We start from the raw sequence: 24797 nt of genomic DNA, 5'->3' as shown, positions 1-24797 counted from the left end.
GGAAGATGTTTTTTTTTTTTTTTTTTTGTCATTTTCTAATAGCTTTGTTGTTGCACTATAGAGGTACAACATTAACCTGAGGCCAGTTCTTCCCTCTCATGTCTTATATATCTGGTTGGTATATCCACCATAAAGACAGAATTATTTGTTACAGTTTTGGCAACTAAACCAACTTAACCACAGAAAAGGAATCTGTATCCTTGGCATGCTACTTCTAGAACATATACACATTCCTTATGTTTGGTAAAATCATGAATGATGAATGCTTCAACAGTGAGTCTTTAGCAATGGAAGCCTGCTTCCAGTCCTGTAATGCACAGTGGAGTTTGTACATTCTAATATTAAAGATAATGACTGCAATATATATAAATAAAATAGCTCTAAAAGTAGGAAAGATATCCATATTTAACAGAAAAAAATCAAGATACAATACCTAATTATCTTTCAGCAGATAGAAATGGATATCTTGTTAGGAAGTAGCCACACACCCATATCATTCATTATCAGGTAAGTTGCTATGTACAGAGTAATGTTCTCTTCAAGAACTAACATATCTACTGGAAAATATTGGCCATACCTCTTTAAAAAAATTGGAGTCATGGCCCTTGCCTCTCTAGGAATTATTTTCTTTGTAACTTTTTTTTTTATTATTCGTTTTCTATTCTGTAAATACAGGCAGTTTGGTACCATTATTAGGCTCATCCATGACCTACCCCCTCCCCATTGGCCCCTCCTTGTTGAGGTATATGGGTCATGCATTGTGGAGTTAGCCCACAGTTATTGGTAAGATAAATGTTTCTGCATATCATGACCCAACATGTGGCTCTGACATTCTTTCTGCCCCTTCTTCTGAAAAATTTCCCTGAGCCATGTTGGGTTCATTTTTGGTCAGCTTCAGTGATGAGGTGTTGGGGGCCTCTGGGGCTCTGGCTCTCTGATTTGGTAGGAATTGATTTTTTTCTGTGTTGGTCTCCTTCCCCCTTGTGCTGGTATCCAGTTCATCAGGAAAACAACACCCATGCTTGTTTTGCCAATATTTCTTAGTTTCAGCCAGAGCCCTTTTGAGGTATGATGGGGTGGCTCTCTCCTTAGGATCTGCATCTATCTGAAAAAGAGAAGCAGATTCTCCAACGGAGAGTAAGTTAGCACTGGGAAAATTGAGATAACCCTTACTTTTTTATTTTTTTTACCCTTACTTTTTTTATAGAGAGTTTAATAGGTGTAGGCCCTCTTGTAACCCATGATTGATGGTAGTTTGATATTGGAGAGTGGGCTTATGTTTGGATATGGTTCTGACTTGTTTCCCAGCTCCAGCTATGGGTCCCGTACCACTGAGGGGATCCCTTATCCAAATCAAGAGCAGTTGGTTCCCCACCATGGCTATGTGCCACTATTGCACTTGTGTGGGCATCACAACAGGTTATTTGCTGCTGAGTAGGTTGGACTATGAGTTGCTTGGACAGATACTGGTCATTTTCCCCCAGTCGTCCATGTAGCACCTTCTGGCACTAGATACACTGTCTGGGGACTGACTCTCCTGACTTTCAGCCATGCCATTCCATTTTACATGTCAGCTGGATATGGTGTCTTCAGAAATAGGGTCTTACCACTAAATTTTGGTGGGTCATCAAATACTCTGACAAAAATCTGTCATTCTTTTAGGAAACCTTATAGGTTTCTCTGATCAAAAGCTCATTGTGGGTGATGTCCCCATGCTGGTACTGGGAGTTACAGGTCAGTGCCCCCTAAGAAAATGAGGAAAAAGATAACTAATATACAAGAGTTAGAGAGGAGAGAGAGAGAGAGAGGAAGGGGGAGAGGGAGGGAGGGAAGATGTAGAAGATTTAGGTTAGACTTGATCCTACCCTCTCCAGTGTCTGTGGTTCAGGTGTTTCTTGTAAGGTCCTGGTGAAGGTTCAGCCATTTGGTCTGCCTTTTAGTAAGTAGAATTTTATGGTACCATTGCCACTTGGATCTACATTAGTGTTTCCCACCCCTTTGATACCCTCCCCTCCCTCCCCAACTCTCCTAGTGTCTAGTCCATGAGATGCTTGCTGGGCATGTAAGGCACCTTGGGTAGATTCAGGTTAGGTGCTGTAGATGAGTGAGTCTATGTGGCGATTTTTTTTTCCCCTGTGATTGGGCAAGTTCACTGAGAATGATCTGTTCCAGGTTCAACCATTTTTCTTTAAATTTCATTGTGTCATTTTTTCTTACTGCTGTATAGAATTCTATTGTGTAAATATACCACATCTTCTAGTGATGGATATCTGGATTGATTCTAGCTCTTAGCTATTACGAATTGAGCCTCTACAAACATGGTTGAGCAAATCTCTCTGGCCTGTGGTTTGACAGTTTTAGGGTAGATGCCCAGTAATAGAATAACTTGGTCAGTTGGTTTCTCTATAGTCAGTGGATTAGTGTTCCTAATTCTCTACATCCTCGCCAGCATTTATTTTCACTTGATTTTTTGATGTTTGCTTTCCTTACTGGGGTAAGGTGGAATCTCATAGTTGTTTTAATTTGCATTTCTCTGATGATTAGGGATGATGAGCATTTTCTTAAGTGTGTGTTTGCCATTTGTATTTCTTCCTCTGTGAACTGCCTGTTCAGCTCCTTGCCCCATTTTGTGAATGGGATGTTTGAGTTCTTACTGTTTAGATTTTTGAGTTATTTGTAGATTCTAGAGATTAGGCCTCTATCAGTTGGATATCCTGCAAATATTTTCTCCCATTCTGTGGGTAATCTATTGGCTTTGATTATTATATGCTTGTCTGTAAAGAAACTCTTCAGCTTCGTGTGATCCCATTGGTTCTTTGTAACTTTTAAAATTGATTTTCATGATAAAATATGCTTTGACAATCAGAATTCCTCACATCCATCTAACGTGAACACAGCTCTGTTCAACAAAGTGACTATGGAAAGAATTTTAAAATTATAAGGGCCAATATTATTAGCTCATATTTTTATGAGACTGATGCCTGTCTATGCACTAACAGGGAGACTAAAGTCTATTCTGAACATGTAAGATCTCTAATACACTGCCAGAATTTAGTTGAAAAGCAACATGGCCATTATGGCTCGAATGATAGCTGTTCTGATGGGCTTTTGTTCCCCATTTGGTGATGCTAGTTGGTGGACACCTTAGGACTTGAGCAGAATCAAGTAAGAAACAGAGAGTATGCACTTGCAGGTTGTTCTTGGTCCCAGAGCCTTTCTTTCTGCATGTGCTCTGTCTGTCATTAGGAGGAACAGCCACCTACGAACACTTCTGCTGCCATGATGCTCTGCCCAAGCCCACAAAGTCAAGTGACCATAGACTAAACCTTCCAAAACTATGAGCCAAAATAAATCTTCCACCTCTCAAATTGTTTCTAGCATGTATTTTCATCATGGTGACACACACACACACACAAATACTATTAAGGTATCCTTAGAGTAACATAAACTAGGAAAAGATCAATTTATAAAAGAATCTTTTGGGTGTTGGGGAGATGGCTCATGTTTAAAAGCACTTGATTGCAAAGACTGTTGCTTGGGATTCAATTCCTCAGCACACATGTACATCCAAATGCAGGGAAACATTTGGGATACCCATGTATCTCCTCTCTCACATACATAAATACAAAACAAGTAAATAAAAATGTAAAAAACAAATTGAACATATTGTATTTGTCTGCTGGTCTGAAGGGATCATGTTTAGTTACTAAATAAAATACAAAATTCAAGGACATACACTGTAAGATCATATTTAAATGTGTACTTCACAAATCAAAATTTATTTATAAGAAATTAATTACAAACAAATTTCTATCAGATCCAGTAATGCAATTACCCCATATTTCATAGATCTACAGTAATTAAGAGGATTCTATCAAAAGAAAACATTTAATGAACTGAGAATAAAGGACCAAAAAAGATAAATCTATTTATCATTCTCTCACAATTTTGTCAAGGGACTGGAGAAATGGCTCAATGGCTAAAGGCAGTTGCTTGAAAAGCTGGACAGCCTAGGTTCAATTCCCAGATGCACAAAATGGTGCATACGTCTGGAGTTCGTTTACAGTGTCAGAGGCCCCAATGTGCATACACTCTTTTTCTGTCTGCTTTTATCTTTCTGTCTCTCTCTTTCTCTCTTAAATACCTAAGCAAAAGTATATTAAAAAAATATTTTACCAAGATTAATATTACTCAGAATATGTAATCATACCAAATTTTGGCATCAATATGCTCTTCTAATATTGAATAACTTTGTAAAAAAGCAAAATCATTATATTAAAAAATTATAATTCCAATAACTTCATATGTGACATATTTTTAAATAAAATACTCAGAATTTAAATCCAAGTTTTCTATGGAGTCACTATTGAAAAGTCCCTGCTTTTACTTCTCAATAATGTAGAGGTATACCTTACATATAAGTTTTAAAATTTATAATTTGAAATTGCATCTAAAAATATAAATGTAACAATTACTTTATATTTGATTAATTTAGCATCTAGATAATCAGAAAATTTTATTTCCACTGATTAGTTGTAAAATCTAAAATATGGAGATAAGGGTAGGTTGCCAAAAAACCTAAAGTGTACCAGTTGGCATACTTTACTCTGCACAGGACCTACTTGCAGACATAATTAGCTTTTAAGGGAACCAAACACACTGGGTAGTTTGGATCCTCACAGGCCCCTGTCTCACATGCAGATAGGCAGTGGATTTTTGGCCCCCAATGACCTCACTAGCAATGTTACCCTTCCCCTTTTCAGGTGCTGGTTGGCAATCCAGAAGCCAGGCCCAGTTAGCTTTCAGTCCATACGTGTGTCTGTTAAGTAAACAGTCCTGACTACAGCCCATGGTGTGTTCTCCTGTCGAGTTGCTATTGCTGCATGCTCATAAAGACAAAGGGATTTTCTCCAGATGGGCAAACCCAACTGCAAAACAAGTAAGACAAGAAACCAAGGCAAGATTTTCCCGGCAAGATTGCCTATTCCCAAATCTGAAGCCTCCAGTGAGTACTACTTAAAGGAAATTTAAGACAATTCCACCACATAATCATGACTATCATATTCAACAGCTCAAAGAAGACATGTACAAATTCCTGAATAAAATACAAGAAAATCCACTCAAAGAATGCAATAAACAATTAAATGAAATCAAAGAGGGCATGGCAAATACCTGAATAATTCTAAGAAAACACAATAATCAACTAAGAGCAATGAAAATATCAAACCAATAAATAAAAATAGAAAACAAAAAAGAGATAGATATGCTGATGAAAACCACAATAAATAAAAATGAAATAATCCAATTAAAAAATATCTCACAGGAATGCTACCAATACAATAGATCATGATAAGGACAGAATATCAGGACTCAGGGACAAAGCAGAGGAAATATAATGGGAGGCCAAAGTTGATGATAAATCCATCCCCAAAATATGTGAGAGCAGAACATGAGAGAAATGAAGGCTTCCTTTAAAAGGCCAAATGTTCAGATCATGAGCATATAAGAATATGAATTTCAGGTCAAGGGCAGGTAAAATATTTTCAATAAAATTATGGAATAAAATAATTCAAGTCTTACAAAAGAGGGGCCTATCCATGTATGAGTATTACAGAACACCAAATCAATAGGACTAGAAAAGAAATTGCTCTCCTGCCACTATACTTAAAACACTAAACAGAGAAAACAAAGAAAGAAAACTAAAAGCTACAAAAGAGAAATAGCTCTTGACAGATAAAGATAAGCCCATCAGAAAAATATCCAAGTGTGCAATGGAAACTCCAAAGCTAGAAGACTTGGAATAGAGTATTTTGAATGTTGAAAAAATATAGCTGCCAGTACAAACTATCAATAACAAGACATATTGTCCCTCATAATAAAGAAAAAGGATTTTTTTTTTCATGCTAAAGCCAACTTTATGAGTATATGAGCACTAATCAAACCTCACAGAGAATGCTGAATGGAATATGTGGCAATAAAGAGAACAATCATACTCAATGGGCTGGAAAAAATTCCCCAAACTATAATTTATGTTAAAGCTAGAGACTATCAAGGAATCACCAAAATCCATAACACCAACTTGACAAGGGTTATCTCATACCTTTCAATAATACTTTGGAATATCAAAGGATTCAACTCCCCAGACAAAAGGCACAAATTAACAGGCTTGGCTGTTCTCATGAAACCTTCAATAAGGAAAGATATAGAAACCACCTTAGGTTGGAAGGCTAGAAGCATATTCTAAGAAAACAGAACTAGGAAAAAGCATATATGGCTATAATAATAACTGACAAAATGGAATTTAAATCAAAGCTAATTAGAACAGATAAAGAACACCAGTTCATACAGGACAAGGGAACAATTTACCAAGATGCTATTACAATCCTAAACACATACACAAAAAACATGGGTCCACAAAATGCTATAAAATAAAACATAACAGACATAAAGTCAGTAATAAATCCAACACAATATAAATAGCTTATTATGTCTAAAAATATAAGTAAAGAAACAATGGAGCTTTAGAGGTCATATGTAAAATGGAGTTCACTGACATCTTCTAGACATTACTTCCAAACTTTATGGATACATATTCTCAGCATCCCATGGGATCTCCTCTAAAATAGACATATTAGGACACAAAACATGTTTCTGTAAATTCAGGGGAATTAACATAACTCTTGGATATCAAACCACAGTAGATAAAAGCTAGAAATTAACAACAGAAAAAAATAGAAAATGCACAATCTCCTGTAGTTTGAACAACACACAATTGAACAATGTGGTTTTAATGGGTCATTAAAGAAATAAATAAGGAAATTAAAAGAAAAATTGTAGAAAGGAATGAAACAAACAAAAAACACAAACATATAAAAAAAAAACACATCAAAACCTATGGGGTACAATGAAGACAGTCACAAGTTGGAAATTTATAGGCCTAAGTGGCATGAATCAGATGTCCCACATAAACTCTTGTGCTTGCTTCCCAGCTGGTGACAATTTAGGAGGTGGAGACTTGCTGGAGGAGGTGTATTGTTGTGAGCAGGTTTTGGGGTGTTATAACAAGCTCCACCTTGCCAAAGCGCAGATCACACTCCTGCAGCTGTTTCATACCAGCTGTGGCAGAGGTCTTGTCAACTCTCTGCTTGTGCCACACTTTATCTGCCCACATGAAACTCCCCTTCAGGACTGTAAGCCAAAAACAAACAAACAAACAAACAAACAAATTCCCCTCCCATCAGCTGCTTTTTGTCAGGTGCAATTTCCCAGCAACTAGAGGGTAACCAAGCCCTAAATGCTTACATTACATATATAGAGGGATTTCTAACTAAAAAACAAAACAACAATGCTCCATATGAAGACTTGGGAAAAACAAGAAGAATATAAACTTAAAAATACCATTCATAAAGAATTAAGATTAAAAAAAAAAGAATTAAGATGAGGAAATAAATTAATGAAATAGAAATGAAGAAAATTATTTAAAAAACTGATGAAATAAACAAGTACATTATTTTAAATATTAATAAGAAAAATCATTTAGACAAGTTTCATAACATCATTTTTCTTTACTGCTGAGCAGAACTCCATTGTGTAAATGTGCCACATCTTCATTATCCACTCATTAGTTGAGGGACATATAGGCTGGTTCCATTTCCTAGCTATTGTGAATAGAGCATCAATAAACATGGTTGAGCAAGTATCTCTAAGGTAGTGAGATGAGTTCTTAGGATATATGCCTATGAGTGGTATAGCTTGGTCATATAGTCATATAGTAGATCTATATTTTAGCTGTCTCAGGAGCCTCCACACTGATTTCATTTCTACCAACAGTATGCAAGGCTTCCTCTTTTTTGAATCCTCACTAGAATTTGTAGTCATTTGTTTTCATGATGGTAGCCAATCTGACGGGAGTGAGATGGAATCTCAACATGGTTTTAATCTGTATGTCCCTGATGACTAGGGATATGGAACATTTTTTTTTTTTTTTTAGGTATTCCATAGCCCATTTTCAATTGGGTTGTTTGATTTCTTATAATTTACTTGTTTGAGTGCATTGTATATCCTAGATATCAATCCTCTATCAGATGTATAGCTGGCAAATATTTTATCCCATTCTGTAGGTTGCCTCTTTGCTCTATTTAGTGTCCTTTGCCATACAAAAGCTTTGTAATTTCATAAGGTCCCAATGGTTGATCTATGGTTTTATTTCCTGAGGAATTGGGGTTATATTCAGAAAGTCTTTGCCAATACCATTATGTTGAAGGTTTTCCCCTACTTTTTCCTCTAGCAGTTTCAGAGTTTTAAGTCTGATATTAAGGCCTTTGATCCATTTGAACTTAATTCTTGTGCATGGAGAGACATAAGGATCTATTTTTATCCTTCTACAGATACATATCCAGTTTTCCCAGCACCATTTGTTGACTTTTCTGTCTTTTGCTATCTTTTCTCCAATGAGTACTTTTGGCATTTTTTTTTCTTTTTCTTTTTCTTTTCTTTTTTCTTTCTTTCTTTTTTTTTTTTTTTTGCCAAATATCAAGTGGCTATAGCTACCCAGACTTACATCTGGGTCTTCTAAAAATCTTCCACAACTACATATCTGACAGAGGTTTAATATGTAGTATATACAAAGAACTCAAAAAACTAAGCAATTAAAAGTATTTAACCTTCTCAAATATCAGTCATGGAAATGAACAGAGTTCTCAAAGGTAGAAATATAAATGTCCAACAAGCATCTAAGAAAATGGTCAACATGTTTATCCATCAGTGAAACACAAATTAAAACTACTTGTGAGATTCTACTTCACTCTGCTCAAAATGACTATTGTCAGAAATATAAATAAATGAAGAGGAATCCTTACTAACTGTTAGGAATGTAAACAGTACAACTGCTGTGTAAATCAATATGGAATTGTCTTAAAAATATCTTGCAGAATTATATTCTGAAATTATTCACTTTAATGAATCAATGGATACTTTTTTACATTTAATTTTTGGGTGGGTTAATATCAAACACATATGACTCTTAAATACATGACTAATATTTCGGTGGCATATGTATTAGGATACATGAATTAATGAAAGCATCGTTGGCTCTTTAGTATAATTATCAAAAGTATAAAAAGGAATATTCTGGCTGGGCATGGTGGTGCATGCCTTTAATCCCAGCACTCAGGAGGCAGAAGTAGGAGGATCACCGTGAGTTCAAGGCCACCCTGAGACTACAGAGTTAATTCCAGGTCAGCCTGGACCAGAGTGAGACCCTACCTTGAAAAACCAAAAAAAAAAAAAAAAACAAAAAAAAAAAAAAAAAAAAATTCTTGATTCTCTTAAAAGAAGATTGATTTCTTACAAAGGAAAAAAAAAAGTTTATAACATGTTTAATTTCAATGCTTGACTATTTACAAAGCCTGAAATACTTGGTACTTACTTAGTTGGGATCACCTTATCTTCACCTGTGGTAATTTGTTGTAATGACATTTTATTCATTTATATTTTCATGAATGCTTCTTTATATGACAGTCCTCCTGGCTCTGCTGGTTCAGCGCCTCAAGCTGAGTGTAGCTCTTCATTTTTCCAGCTCACCCTGTCATCCCCAGGACAGAACAGATATTCCTTACTGTAGAGTGGCAACTGTGTTAAAGATCAAGCAGTTGTAGTTAATTGACCTAAGGTCTGGTGCTTCAATCCTGTTACATTGATCTATGATTCTGTTTACATTTTGGAACCCTGCTGTTTCTGTCACCATGGCTTTGAAATATAATAGGTATGGTGATACTGATACCATCAGAGGTATTTTTTGTTGTTGTTATTTTCATTGAGGATATGTTTGGATATCTGAGGCTTTCTGCCATTCCATACAAATTTGGAGAGAGATCATGTTTCAATCTATATGAAGAATTATGCTGGTATGTTTTTTATTGGTATTGTATTAAGTCTGTGTATTGCTTTTGATAGAAATACCATTTTCACAATATTAATTCTCTCTATCCTTGAGTATGTGAGGACTCCTCCTCCATGTTTTTCTTTTTTATTCTTTATTTTATTAGTTTTGTACTCAGTGAACACAGTCAAGTTGGTACCATTGGAGGCTGTCTCCCTGCCCTCCCGCCTCAACAGGGCCCATTCTTGTTGGGGCATATTGGTCATGCATTGTGTGGTTAGCCATCATTTATGGGTAGGAGAAGGTATCTGTGTATCATGACACCATGTGTGTCTCTAACATTCTTTCCACCCCTTCTTCCACAAATTTCCCTGAGCCATGTTGACTGCATTTTAAGTCTACTTCAGTGATGAGATCTTGGGAGCCTCTGTGTCTCAGGATATCTGGTTTGGTAAGAGTTGATTGTTCTCTGTGTCTATGCCTTCACACTTGTGCTGGACCAGGTTCATGAAGAAAACATCACTCATGCTTGTTTCCCCAATTATTCTTAGTTTCTGGTGGGGCCCTTTTGAGGTATGATGGGGTGGCTCTCTCCTTAGGATCTTTATGTGTCTGAAAAAGTCAAGCAGTTTCTACAACAGAATAAAGTTAGCACAAGATAGATAAGATAACCATTATTTTTAAGAGAGAATTTAATAGGTGTAGGCCTTCTTCCAGCCCACGATTGGTGGTAGCTTGATAAAGGAGAGCAGGCTTATGTTTGGATATGGTTCTGACTTGTTTCCCAGCTTCAGCTAAGGGTTCCATTCCACTGAATGATCACTTAGCCAAAACAAGAGAAATTGGTTTCCCACCATGTCTGTGTGCCAATATTGCACTTGTGTGAGCATCCCAACAGGCTATTTGCTGCTAAGTAGACCATGAGTTGCTTGGGCAGATATTGGTAATTTTCCCCCAGTCAATCATGTAGCACCTTATGGCACTAGATGTGCTGACTCTCTGGGGACTGACTCTCTTCCAGCTTCTAGCCATGTCACTCCTTGTTACATGCCAAGAGCATATGGTGCCTTTAGCAATAGAGTCTTACCACTAACTTTTGGTGGGTCATCAAGTATTCTGACAGAAATTGGTCTTCTTTTGGGAAACCTTCTAGGTCTCTCTGATCAAGAACTCATTGTGGATGATAGCCACCTCCTGGTACTGGAAGTTACAGGTCAGCACCCAAGAAGAGAAGGAAGAAAAAGATAAGTATTATGAAAGAGATAGAGAGGTGAGAGAGAAGAGGAAAAGAGAAAGAGAGAGAGAGGGAGAGAGAGAGAGAGAGACAGATAGACAGACAGACAGACAGACAGACAGACAGACAGAAACAGGAGAAGATTACATTATACTCTCCAGTGCCTTGTGACTCAGGAGTTTCTTCTAATAGTCTGGTAAAGGTTCAAACATTTGTTCTTTCTTGTAGGATGTAGAATTTTATGTTACCATTGCTGTTTGGATTCATATTTGTATCCCCCACCCCCTTTGTTGCCCTCTCCTTCCTCCACACTCACCCTATTGTCTGGTCCTCGAGATGCTTGCAAGGTAAGTGTACATCTTAGGTAGATTCAGGTCAGGATCTGTAGATGAGTGACATTATACGGCAATTATCTTTCTGTGATTAGGTGAGTACAGTGATAATGATCTGTTCCAGGTTTGACCATTTTTTATTCAAATTCCCTTGTGTTGTTTTTTTCTTACAGCTGTGTAGAATTCCATCATGTAGATATACCCCATCTTATTTATCCATTCTTCTTTTTTTTAAATCCATTCTTCTAATGGTAGAAATGTGGGTTGATTCCCATTTTTAAGTATTATAAAGTGAGAAACTATAAACATGGTTGAGTAAATCTCTCTAGACTGAGTCATGGATATTTTAGGGTATATGCCCAGTAAGGGAATAACTGGTTCTGTTGGTAACTCTATAGTCAGCTTTTTAGGAGTTTCCACATTGCTTTCCAAAGTAGTTGTAACATCTTATATTCTCACCAACGTGGATGAGGGTTCTTATTTCTCTAAATCCTCTCCAGCATTTCATTTCATTTGATTTTTTGTTGTTGTTGTTGTTTTTGTTTTGGAAGGTAGAGTCTCACTGTATCTCAGGATGACCTGGAATTCACTATGTTGTCTCAGGATGGCCTTGAACTCACAGCAATCCTCCTACCTCTGCCTCCTGAGTGCTGGGATTAAAGGTGTGCTCCACCACTCCTGGCTCATTTGATTTTTTAATGTTTGTGATACTTACTGGGGTAAGGTGGAATCTCATAGCTGTTTTAATTTGCATTTCCCTGATGATTAGGGATGATGAACATTTTCGTAATCTTCTGTTTTCCATTTGTATTTCTTTCTCTGAGAACTGCCTGTCCAGTTCTTTGCCCCATTTTGGGAGTGGGTTGTTTTACTTTTTATTGTTTTGGTTTTTGAGTTCTTTGTATATTCTAGAGATTAAGCCTCTGTCAGTTGGATGTTCAGCAAATATTTTCTCCCACTCTGTGGGTAATCTATTGGCTTTGCTTATTGTATGTTTGTCTGTGAAGAAACTTTTTGGCTTCATGTGATCCCATTGGTTGAGTGATTGTTTATGATCCTGTGCTACTGGGGATTTGTTCAGGAAGTCTTTTTCCATTCCTATATCATGGAAAATTCCTCCTATATTTTCTTTCAGTAGTAGCCAAGTTACAGGTCTTATATTGAGATATTTGATCAATTTGGACTTGTGTGATGTGCATCTGCTCTATTTTCCCTACCTTTTCAGTGAGTGTATAATGTTCTTTTCCTCCACATGAACTATTCTATAGGTGAGGCTTTCCACGGGGCACTTTATTTGACTTACTGTAGTTTGCATTTGAGTTTCTTTTTTAGTATTTATATTTCTTCTTTGTTTTTATATTCCATTCCCATTTCCTTGATTCACAGTCCTGTTCCATTTAGCTGTTTGTTTGCATCCTCTTGGAATTCATTCAGATGGCTACTAAATTCATGGAGTTTTGTTCTCTTGGATTTTATTTAATCATTATTCATATCTTCTGAAAGTTCCTCATATATATTCATAATTGTACTTTTAATTATTTTTCTGGAGTTTCTGCATGTATCTCATAAACTAGTCCTCTACTATGGAAGTGGACTTGTTTAGAGTGCTCTTATTTGCCTTGGTTTTTCATGTCACTTGTTTTGCTTTGGGATTTGCCATCTGGAGATACTTCATTAATAAGATCAGATTCACAAATGGTGGTGGTGTTGGTAGTGACAGTTGACTATCCTGGGAGAGTGTCCACTGACTGACAGAGGTGGTGGAATGAGCAGGGTAAGGGTAAGATAAGCAGGGAAGTACATGGGTGCTCACATATGCTGGCAGCACATGAGGCAGTGTGGGCAGGAGAGGTTCACACGGGGCATGATGGGTGCACAGAGCAGCACAATGTAGTTATATTTACAAACGGTGTCAAATGGTGTATGGGGCAAGTGGAACTCATGAACCTGGAGGCTCATGCACAGGTTCACACACAGTACAGATTGCAGCAGGGTGTCAAATACTGTTTTTTTGTAAATATACATATATTTTTAAACTTCCGTTCATATGTCTTATGTCATTCATAGAATTGAAACATATTTTGGGCACTGAAGGTTAAAGAAAGACAGAATTTCCACTCTGAAAGATCCTAAGGTGCCCTAAGAAATCAAAGTAAATTCTAGGAAGACTGAATATGTTGCACAATTGCAATATAAAATGAATAAATAAGGTTCATGAAACTTTTGTGTTCATGAGCCCTATTTAGATTTTTTTTCAACAATTCATGCCATTCTTAATCTAGACATTTTTGAAATATTCCTAAATTACAATTCACAAGGTTATAGATAACTCTGGCACCAAAAATTATTGTTGCTGCAAGGCACTGTTGTTGTAGACATATCACTCTGTCTCAAAGGAGGGCACCCTTAATATATCTTACCACTTCATGCAATAAGATCAAATCAAACTTGTTTCTCATGCCATGATACCAATTTTTGTCCTTATTGCAAGTCTGTATATATCTCCTAAAATTGTAAGCAAAATGCTATGCATACATTTTTGTTCAAGAAGTTGTGGAAGTAGCCTCATATTTTTAAAGAGGTTTATGATTTAAAAAAAATCAGAAATTTATTCTCAATGAAACAAATGTCTTCTGTCAAGGCTTATATTCCCTAAATTACTTCTGTATTTAATCATTTATTTATAAGTAGAGACATGGGGAATTAGTGTTTTATACTTTGAAGTTGGTGAGCTTTGTGAAAATTTAAACAAATGTAAATGTTTCTTTTTATAGTTCCAAGTAGGCATGGAGCTTTGAATTCTTAGCTTAAATCACGTTTTCATGATTGTGCTAAAATCTGATATATTATGTTTAGGAACAAAAGGGAAAATGCTTTTTAAGTGAAATGTTCATACTTCAGAAAATCATCACAGGAAAGTGCAATATATTTAAATTGTCCTTCAACATTTATGTACTTACTTCATTCAATCATGTTTGAGAATACCAAGGAAATAGGAACTTCTAAACAATTCAGAAAGATCCATCTTCAAGAGTTTATACCCAAAGAGCTGTGCAAATGTCAAAATAATTGCTATTGCTGTAAACAATAAATGAAGGAGGATAGAATAAAGAGACATAGTCTCGAAGGTACATTACTATGTAAGCAGCAGTAATAACTTAGATGCTTTATACCATTAAACAGAACAGAGCTCAGGCATGACCCTTATGTTCAAGGACTCTGCTGAGAAAGAGGCTACTAAGTCCTGGAACAGATAACAGTGTTTTGTCCCAGGAGTATCCCAGCACACAACTGAACGATCTGGGTCTTCTAGGCTGTTGTCTCAACATTTATCTGCCAAGAAACATAACACATTTGGTAACAGAATGGGAATTCATTGGCCTTCAACCAAAGGAAAAATGAATGATTTTGTGATCTTGAGTGTGCCACAACTCTGCAAACCTCAGCTCTGCAAGGATAGTATGCTGTGATCATCTTGGTGAGCACTGTCCTGCCATATGTGATGGACAGCCTTTGGTCTGAATAAATATTCGTTCACAGGTTGTTCATCTCTGACTTCATAAGATAGATCAGTGTGCTTGAAACAGAAAGGCACTTGGGAAGTGAGGCCTTGAATCCAGGACAGCACAAAGACGGCATTTTCTGAGATAGGAATACAAATCATTTTCTAGAACAAAATAAATAATAAATAAATAAAAACAGACTTGTAATGAAATTAGTAGCCAATGAAACATGATCTTTGAATAATGTATAAGATTATCTAACGTATAAGATTATTAGAATTGACAGCTAAGCCATCTCTCCAGCCCCAGTGTTGGGAACTTTTATACCACTTACTAGCAACGGTAGGACTTGTCATCAGGGACCTGGCTTCCATCTCCATTCCAGCTTGCTACCATAGCCAGTGGAATTTTCAGCCATATGGTCTTAAACTGTAGTCCTGGTGGGAAACAAAATGTTGTGCCAGTATCCTACATTAGTTTGGGAGTCTCATGGCCACCCACAAAGCTTTTCCATAGTGTAATCCAGTTCTGGCGGTGGGAATTAGCAGCAACTGCCTATGGTTTTACAGTAAAGCTTTCTCTATCCCTGCAGGGTATTTTCCAAAAGTCAGTCAGTCTCTCTCTCTCTCTCTCTCTCTCTCTCTCTCTCTCTCTCTCTCTCTCTCTCTCTTGCTCACTTGCTTACTCTTAGGATAGTTATATCTTTTAAGTAAGCTAAGGTGAAGTTTTCTGTAGTACTGATTCATGCAATATTTAGTTTTGTGTATATCTCCCATCATTTTCCTCACTTATACCAGACCCTCAGGAGTGCACCCAATACCCAGAGAGTATAACATAGCCATTCCTACTCAGGGGGCCGTGAACAGGCAGGCAGGAGTGACAGGGAATCACCAAATGTTCTGGATCTCCAGTCCAGGTTTGTGTAGTTCAAGTGTCCACTCATGTTGGCTACTATAGAAGCATTTTCTGTTTAGCTGAGTGGCCTATTCATTGCCTAGGGCATTTTTAAGTGTCTGTGTTGGGTCCACTGTAGAGTGAGAATAACCTGAGACTAGTCTAGTCCATAAACCCTATTGGCAAAGGGTAAGCATACTTTGTAATTATAGCAGGCAGTGTTTTTATACTATGTACAGAATTTTTCACCCAGATTCCTGCAATAAGATTTATTGGCCAATGGCTAGAGAGATGGTTTAGCAGTTAAAGGCACTTGTTTGCAAAGCCTGATTTCCTGGGGAGTACTCACACCAGATACACAAAGTCATGCATACATATGACATTCATTCACAATGGCAAGAGGCCCTGGTGCAACCATACTAATTTTTTCTATCTCTTTTTCTGTCTCTCCATCTCTCAAGTAAATGAATAAATCAATACTAAAAAATAAAAATAAATTAAATGTTCAAAATTGTTAAGTAGCCATAGAGAAACAATATGCAACCTGCTTGTTGGCATGTGCCTGTAGTCAAAATTTCTCAGGAGGCAGAGGCAAGAAAAGCACTAGATTGGGTCTAACTTAGGAAACATAACCTACATAGCAATAAATAAATAAGTAGCAATATCTTCATTTGAACACTCTTATTATATTATTGGAACAAGAAAAGTACAATTTGAACAAAAAGGAAATCACAACTTGTTAGTACTTCCATTTTTAAATACCACTCCATTAACTTAATATTACTAATACTTTGCTCCTATTTATTTTATTATCTATTTGTTATATTAGAAAAAGACCTGATGTCAATTAAAATCTTTCTTAAATGTATTTAATTTATACATTAGTCATTATTATTTTTAATAATGATTCAATTTTAATTGTTGGTATACTTTATTTTATATATATATATATAAATTTGCTCCTACATTCTTTTTTTTTCTTTTTGTTTTTGTTTTTGTTTTTGTTTTTGTTTTTCGAGGTAGGGTCTCACTCTGGTCCAGACCGACCTAGAATTAACTATGTAGTCTCAGGGTGGCCTCAAGCTCTCGATGATCCTCCCACCTCTGCCTCCCAAGTGCTGGGATTAAAGGTGTGCGCCACCACACCCGGCACTCCTACATTCTTGGTTAATATATGCGGAATGACATGAAATATATGATGTATTCTCTCCCTGGAAGAGAAAAGTATGCAATACAGTATACTAAAATAGGTAAAATATTTTCCTAAAGATTCATGTTACTGAGTGGACCTCACATGCTTTGAGTCAAGTACTAAGGAAAGTTTTGACAAAGACAATAGCAGATTCAATAAGAAAGCCCAAGTCAGAAAAATAGGGCTGATGGTCTAGAAAGAATTATACTAGTTGTAATGTAGCACACAAGCTTCCTATGATCAGTACAGGCATCAATATCCATTGCTTTCTGACCTGAAATGCCTGGTAAATTGCCCATTTTCAAGTTTCCAAATAAGACTTTTCAGACTATTTCCCAAATAAAAAGTCCAGTTGTAAAGATCAACAGCATAATCTAAAAGACAAAGGTCAACATAAAGTATTAGTTAGATTTCATACTTTTATAACAAAATTTAGAAGTACCAAAAATATAGTTCCATAGATATTCAATGTGGTATAGAACCTTGCTCAAAATTTGTTCGCTTTCAAATTTATTTTTACATTTTAGGTGAGAAATATCTAGAAAATCATCCCACACTTTTAAATGTGACTCTGTATGATTTTCCACCTTGGCATACTAAATTGCCTATTTCTCACTTACCAAAACAAACAAAAACAAAAGGAATGTAAAATGAAAAAAATACACCAATTAATGAACTTATTATTGAAAATAATCTGTAGTTAGTATGTCATAAATTGATACCATATTGTTTTTAAAGTTTATTTTATAATGACTTGTGCCTTTTATCCAAACACTAAGGAGGCTCACTTAAGAAAGGCATCATGAGTTCAAGACCAGCCTCGGGTACAGAGTGGACTTAACATCCTACTGGGCTATAGTAAGTTTCTATCACAACAAAAGAAAAAGCAATAGCTTTTGTTTTAAACTTCACTCAATTATTTTTAAGTAAATATCACATTTACTTGAAATTATGGCTCAAAATGTTTTAAAACATGTAAATTGTTTCTTAACTTCTGACTATTCCATCTCCATCTTTTAAAAAATATTCTATTTGTTTATTTATTAGAGAGAGGGAGAGACAGGGAGGCAGATGAAAAGAGAGAGAATGGGCACACCAGGGCCTCTAGCCACTGCAAATGAACTCCAGATGCATATACCAGTTTGGCCATCTGGCTTATGTGGGTACTGGGTAACTGAACCTGAGTCCTTTGGATTTGCAGGCAAGTGCCTTAACAGCTAAGCCATCTTTCTAACCCTCCACTTTTTAAATATTAAAAGAAATTAAGTATCACAAGACCTTGAAGCACACACACACATACACACACACACAAAAGCATCAAGATACTACTCTCTGTATTCTGAGTAAATAATAGTATAAGATTATATGGAAACATTGATTTCTTATAAATGAAAAAAAAGGTTATTCATTTTTAAAATGTTTACTTTGGCATCTAGTCTGATAGCCAGTTATGTTGTTGAATATGCAATGATTTAAGTATGTCAAAGTATACTTTTTGTATATAGCTACTCTGATACTAGGCCGTCATACATTTTCAGGGCCCTTATGTTACTCTATCTATGTTAATTTATATATTTATTTTTATCATTGCAGATTAAAAAAATCAACAGAAACTTTCCTGTAAATCAGCAGGTAAGATTTGATTAATACTTGGAAAACGGAATCATATACATTTTTGAAAAATATGTCATTTTAAATGGTAATAATATTGCCATTTTTTACCTTATTTAGAAGTATTGACAATACATTCTATCTTCAAGGAAATAAAAAAAATTAAGAGTTTTATTTAATGTATCTCTTTCTGTGATCATGTTAAAAGTAAGCTTTAAAGCTCTGAAAGTAATCCAAAGTAAAGTTTACTTTTGACAAAATAATTGTATCAATTTTCATGCAGTTGAGGATCTTGGGGTGGCATTTCATCTCCTTGTATGTGTTAACTTTATAAAAATATATTTTTATGTTTTTACTTATTTGAAAAAGAGGATGAGGCAGTAAGAGAGGAAGAAGAGGGAGAGAATGGGTACACCAGGGCCTCCAGCCACTGCAAATGAAGTCCAGACTCATGTGCACCTGGTGCATCCATCTTATGTGGGTCCTGGTGAATCAAATCAGGATTCTTTGGCTTTGCAGGCAAATGCCTTAACTGCTAAACCATCTCTCCAGTCCCTGTGTTAGCTTTTTGAAGGCATATTTAAAATTGATCTCAGATATAAATTAACTTTCATAGTTTACTGACATTATTTCAAATGAGTCTGTAATAATGCAGAGAATGAAAATATCTGATTGATCAAAGAGATTTATAAGTATATTCCTCTTAACATCAATTTTAATTTGCAAATGTATGTCAAAATCTAAATATCGGGCTGGAGAGATGGCTTAGTGGTTAAGCGCTTGCTTGTAAAGCCTAAGGACCCTGGTTCAAGGCTCGCTTCCCCAGGACCCATGTTAGCCAGATGCACAAGGGGGCGCATGCATCTGGAGTTCGTTTGCAGTGGCTGGAAGCTCTGGCGTGCCCACTCTCTTCTCTCTCTCTATGCCTCTTTCTCTCTCTGTCTGTCACTCTCAAATAAATAAATAAAAATAAATAATAAAAATTAAAAAAAATATATAAATATCTAGGGCTGGAGATATTGCTTAGTGGTTAAGGCATTTGCCTGTGAAGCCTGAGGACCTAAGTTCAATTCCACAGAACCCACCTAAGCCAGATGCACATGGTCGAGCATGCATATACAGTTTGCTTGCAGTGGCTAGAAACTCTGGTATGACTGTTCCCTCTATCTCTTCAAATAAACAAACAAATAAATAAATAATAAAATATTTTTTAAAACATCAAAATATGTAGCAATTATGAATATGGCATGAAACTCAAATCAATTTCAACATTTTTTTATTAATTTGTTTTGTACTCAGTGAATACAGTCAATTTGGTACCATTGTTAGGCTCATCCATGTCCTACCCCCTCCCCTGACCCCTCCTTGTTGAGGTATATGGGTCATGCATTCTGGAGTTAGCCCACAGTTATGGGGAGGATAAAAGTCTCTGCATATCATAAACCAGCATGTGGCTCTAACATTCTTTCCACCCCCTCTTTCGCAAAATTTCCCTGAGCCATGTTGGGTTCATTTTTGGTCTGCTTCAGTGATGAAGTGTTGGGGCCCTCTGGGTCTCTGGATATCTGATTTGGTAGGAGTTGATTATTCTCTGTGTAGATATCCTTCACCCTTGTGCTGGCACCCAGTTCACCAAGAAAACAGCACCCTTGCTTGTTTTGCCAATTGTTCTTAGTTTCATCCGGGGCCCTTTTGAGGTATGATTGGATGGCTCTCTTCTTAGGATCTATGTGTATCTGAAAAAGAGAAGCAGATTCTCCAATGGAGAGTAAAGTAAGCACCCAACAAATGAGATAACCCTAACTTTTTTATAGAGAACTTAATAGATATAGGCCCTCTTGTAGCCCATGATTGGTGGCAGCTTGACAATGGAGAGCAGGCTTATGTTTGAATATGGTTCTGACTTGTTTCCCAGCTCCAGCTCTGGGTTCCATTCCACTGAGGGGATCAGTTAGCCAAACCAAGAGCAGTTGGTTTCCCACCATGGCTGTAAGCCACTATTTCACTTGTGTGAGCATCATGACAGGTTATTTGCTGCTAAGTAGGTTAGACCATGAATTGTTTGAACAAATATTGGTCATTTTCCCCCAGTCGCTCATGTAGCATCTTCTGGCACTAGACGCACTTAATGTCTTGGGACTGACTCTCTTCCAGCTTCCAGCCATGCCATTCCATTTTATGTGTCAACCACATAAGGTGTCTTCAGCAGCAGGGTCTTACCACTAACCTTTGGTGAGTCAGCAAGTACTCTGACAGAAATCTGTCTTTCTTTTAGGAAACCTTATAGGCCTCTCTGATCAAAATCTCATTGTGGAAGATAGCCACATGCTGGTACTGGGAGTTACAGGTCAGTGCCCACTAAGAAAAGGAAGAAAAAGATAACTAATGGATAACTAAGATGTGGTATATCTACTCAGTGTAATTATACACAGCAGTAAGAAAAAAAATGACACAATGAAATTTAAGGAAAAATGGTTGAACCTGCAACAGATCATTCACAGTGAACTTACCCAATCATACAAAGAAAATTGCCACATAGTCTCACTCATCTACAGCACCTAACCTGAATCTACCCAAGGTGCCTTACATACCCAGCAAGCATCTCAAAAACTAGCCAATAGGATGGGTGGGAAGAGAGGGGAGGGCAAAGGATGGGGTGGTAAACACAAATCTAGACACAAATGGCAATGGTACCATAAAATTCTACATCACCTGGCCCTTAGAGGGAACACCTGAGCCACAAGACACTGGAGAGGGTATGATGAAGACTGACTTTAATCTTCTACTGCTCCTCTCTCTCTCTCTCTCTCTCTCTCTCTCTCTCTCTCTCTCTCTCTCTCTCTCTTTTTCTCTCTCCTCTTTACTCTCATATATTAGTTATCTTTTTCTCCCTTTTCTTTGTGGGCACTGACCTGTAACTCCCAGTACCAGCATGTGGCTATCATCCACAATTTCAATATTTAAAGTGTTTAAACTTCCAAAACTTTATATTTTAAGTTTCATTATTTGCAACAGTTTAATAAATATAATTATCTTTCAAGGTTATTTTGAATGTTAATGCACACACATTGGTTCTCAATATATTCTGCTATTATCATTAGAATTGCTAACATTTTAGAGCTAAATAATTCTTTAATACAGATTATGCCATTTACTGTGTTGTTGTTCAAGGCTAGCTCACAAACCCCTGTGTAAATGAAATACATATAAGAACAGGTCATTTTGGAACATTCCCTGTGTGTGCAAAGATCTTCACTTTATCTGTTCATTCATGAGCTTTTTGTCTTCCCTAAATTTGGGCCTTCACCCTTGAGCAGAGTTGAAATGTTGGATAGACACAGAGTTTGGAGAGATGTACAAATGGCCTTGCTCTGCACCATGCTGCAATAGTCTTTGAGGCCTTTGTTTTCAATGAAGAAACTAGTGATGTATCCAGGAGTCACAGACCTCAAAACTTCTTAAGAATATTTAAAGTTCCTGTATGACTCCTACCTGCCCCCTAGTGAATGGGGCTGGTGTTGCACAGGTGGTAGCTTGACAACACTTTGATGATTTCACTTTACTGCAGTGCAGGGAAGATGACATTAACAATAAATTATTAAAATACAAATAAACACCAGCCATGTGTGTGAGGTTGGCCATCAGGACATGTAAATCTTTTATACTCAGAAATATAGAAGTGGAAATCTATGGACTTTGTGAATACTTGCACAAAATGCAAATGAATATTTCTTTGATTTAAGAATTGCTTTAAGAGATAGCCCATCATACTTTCTTATGGTTTTTTAATCTCAACATTAAAATATTCATAATTGCTATAATTTATTTTACTATATTTAATTGCCATCAATCATCCCAAAGCTATTTTTTACTTATAGAGAAAACTACATTTTAATACTTTTTCCTGTTAAAGAAAACTCTTGAGGTATATGAAGTTTATTTGAATAAGAAGCAATTCCTTAGCCGGGCATGGTGGCGCACGCCTTTAATCCCAGCATTCGGGAGGCAGAGGTAGGAGGATCGCCAAGAGTTCGAGGCCACCCTGAGATTACATAATAAATTCCAGGTCAGCCTGAGCCAGAGTGAGACCCTACCTCGAAAAACAAACAAAAAAAAAAAAAAAAAAAAGAAGAAGAAGAAGCAATTCCTGAATGGAAACCTAAACTAAAAGGAGTTTGGTATTTTACCACAATGTCAGGGACAGATATCTATGAGACAATGTGTAATGAAAAAAATAAATTTATTTCTTAGATTCAATAAAAAATATTTTTTCTATTGAATTGGAAAGTCCCTAGCTTGGTAAGGTTTTTGATCAGTTATGTAAGATTGAGCTTAAGTCCTATTTTTTTCTTTAATATAATCATTAATAATAAAAGGACAAAATGTATATATGTTTGAAAGTCAAGCAAGGCTGAGGCCACTTATGAGATTGAACTTGAATACTGAATAGTCATCTTGCTGATTAGAAGCTTCCCCCACCCCACCTGTGCATCTATCTAGATTTAGAATAATGGTGAGTGGGATAAAGCCAGATATCAGTAAAAATCATATATCAGATAAACAAAAAATTATTTAACACAGCATATGTATTATTTTAACATGCACTTACACATAGTTACCACAGAGTTCATTTGAATATGCATTAGTTCTTTTTCTATTAATCTAATCATACACTTGAGCCTGACAGGTATATGAAGCTTATAGCTTGCAGGCAAAACTGGAAATCTAAGACTATTTATACCCATTAGTTCAATTTCTAGGGACTCCTTTATTAGGTGACACTCTGACAGATGGTGTCATGCCATGAGTAAGCTCAACAGAAAGGGATTGGTCAGCCTCTTTTTCTGTAAAACCTCTCTCAGAAGAACTAACCATGGTCCCAAGAGAACTATCAATTCTTCCTGAGGGTATCACCTCCAAAGATTTAATTATTTCTCCCAGGTTCCAATTCTTTCTTTTTCCTTTATTAGTTATGTACATACTCAGTGTGTAAACAACCATGTTGACCCTGTCCTCGCCCTCTGAAATGACCCTACTTGATGGGGATGGTGGGTCACTCATTGTGGGAGTAGCCCTCAGTTCTAGGGAAGAGGCAATGTCTCTGTGCATAACATCCCAACTTGTGCTTTAGCAATTTTCTGCCCTCTCTTCTGTGAATTTCCCTGAGCAATGTTGAGTTCATTTTAGGTCTATCTAAGTGATGAGGTCATGGGAACCTCTGTGTCTCTGGATATCTGGTTTGGTAGGAGTTGAATGTTTTCTGTGTCTATCTCCTTTACCCTTCTGCTGATAGCAGGTTCAACAAAAAAAAAAGCAGCACTCTTATTAATTTCCCCAGTGACTCTATGATTTCAGCTGGGCCCCTAGTAAGTTGCAATGGACTGAATCTCTCCTCGGGTTCTGCATCCATCTGAAAAAGAGAAGCAGATTCTCCAACAGAGGGTCAAGTCAGTACCAGATAAATAGAATGAACATTTTTATTTTAGAGGAATTTAATAGGTGTAGGCCCTCTTATAGCTCAGTGGTGGGCTCCCCTTGTGGGTAGTGCTGAGGAGGGACCAGGCCTGCTGGTTCCTCCCAAGGGGTTGAGGAACAGGGTGAACATCAGATGACTCAGAACCTCTCCTAGTCACCAAAGAAAAACCACACTGTGTCAGGAGTCTTGTCGAAGCAGGAACTCGCTTTATTGTTACAGGTGGTTGCCTATATAATATTGAGAATGAGGGTGGAGATTTTAGTAAGTGGGGAGAGGTAAGGACCAATAGTAAACCATGACCTTTGAGATGATTGGTCCCAAGAGCACATGCACAGGAATTCCAACTCTTAGATGGAAGTAACAGGCCAGAAGCCATTAGGCATCTTGCTGAGTCATAGTTAGGCTCAGGAGATTCCACTAGGCCTCATGCCTGGACCTCTCAAGGCCCAACATCTCCCCCTTTTGTTTTTGTAAGAGCATTAGTCACCATGGGCCCTGTCTTAGGTTGCCCCCCTCTGGGGATCTTACCTGTCACTGGGTACCATGTGTTTAGCTTGCTGAGAACCCACTCCATGGCCTGTCTTAGGTTGTCTCAGTCAGTCTGAGATCTTACCCATCATTGGTCACATGGAGGGCAGAAGAGGTTGTAGTGGGTCATCTGAAGAACTTAATTCC

The 24797-nt window shown here is 36.9% G+C and overlaps 1 protein-coding gene across 4 annotated transcripts in view; it reads left to right on the top strand.

The window, feature by feature from the left end:
• Positions 1-24797, top strand: part of Sntg1 (syntrophin gamma 1) — a 922134-nt gene that overhangs the window by 704642 nt on the left and 192695 nt on the right. For all 4 annotated transcript variants that reach the window (XM_045143328.1, XM_045143330.1, XM_045143327.1 and 1 more), the window contains one exon: positions 18629-18667. In XM_045143328.1, the coding sequence (XP_044999263.1) occupies positions 18629-18667 (39 nt within the window). The remainder of the gene's footprint in view (positions 1-18628; positions 18668-24797) is intronic.

Source organism: Jaculus jaculus, chromosome 2 (genome assembly GCF_020740685.1).
Source record: "Jaculus jaculus isolate mJacJac1 chromosome 2, mJacJac1.mat.Y.cur, whole genome shotgun sequence".
Taxonomy (NCBI): domain Eukaryota; kingdom Metazoa; phylum Chordata; class Mammalia; order Rodentia; family Dipodidae; genus Jaculus; species Jaculus jaculus.
The sequence above is the reverse complement of the archived record's forward strand: the minus strand, read 5'-3'. Positions and strand labels throughout refer to the sequence as shown.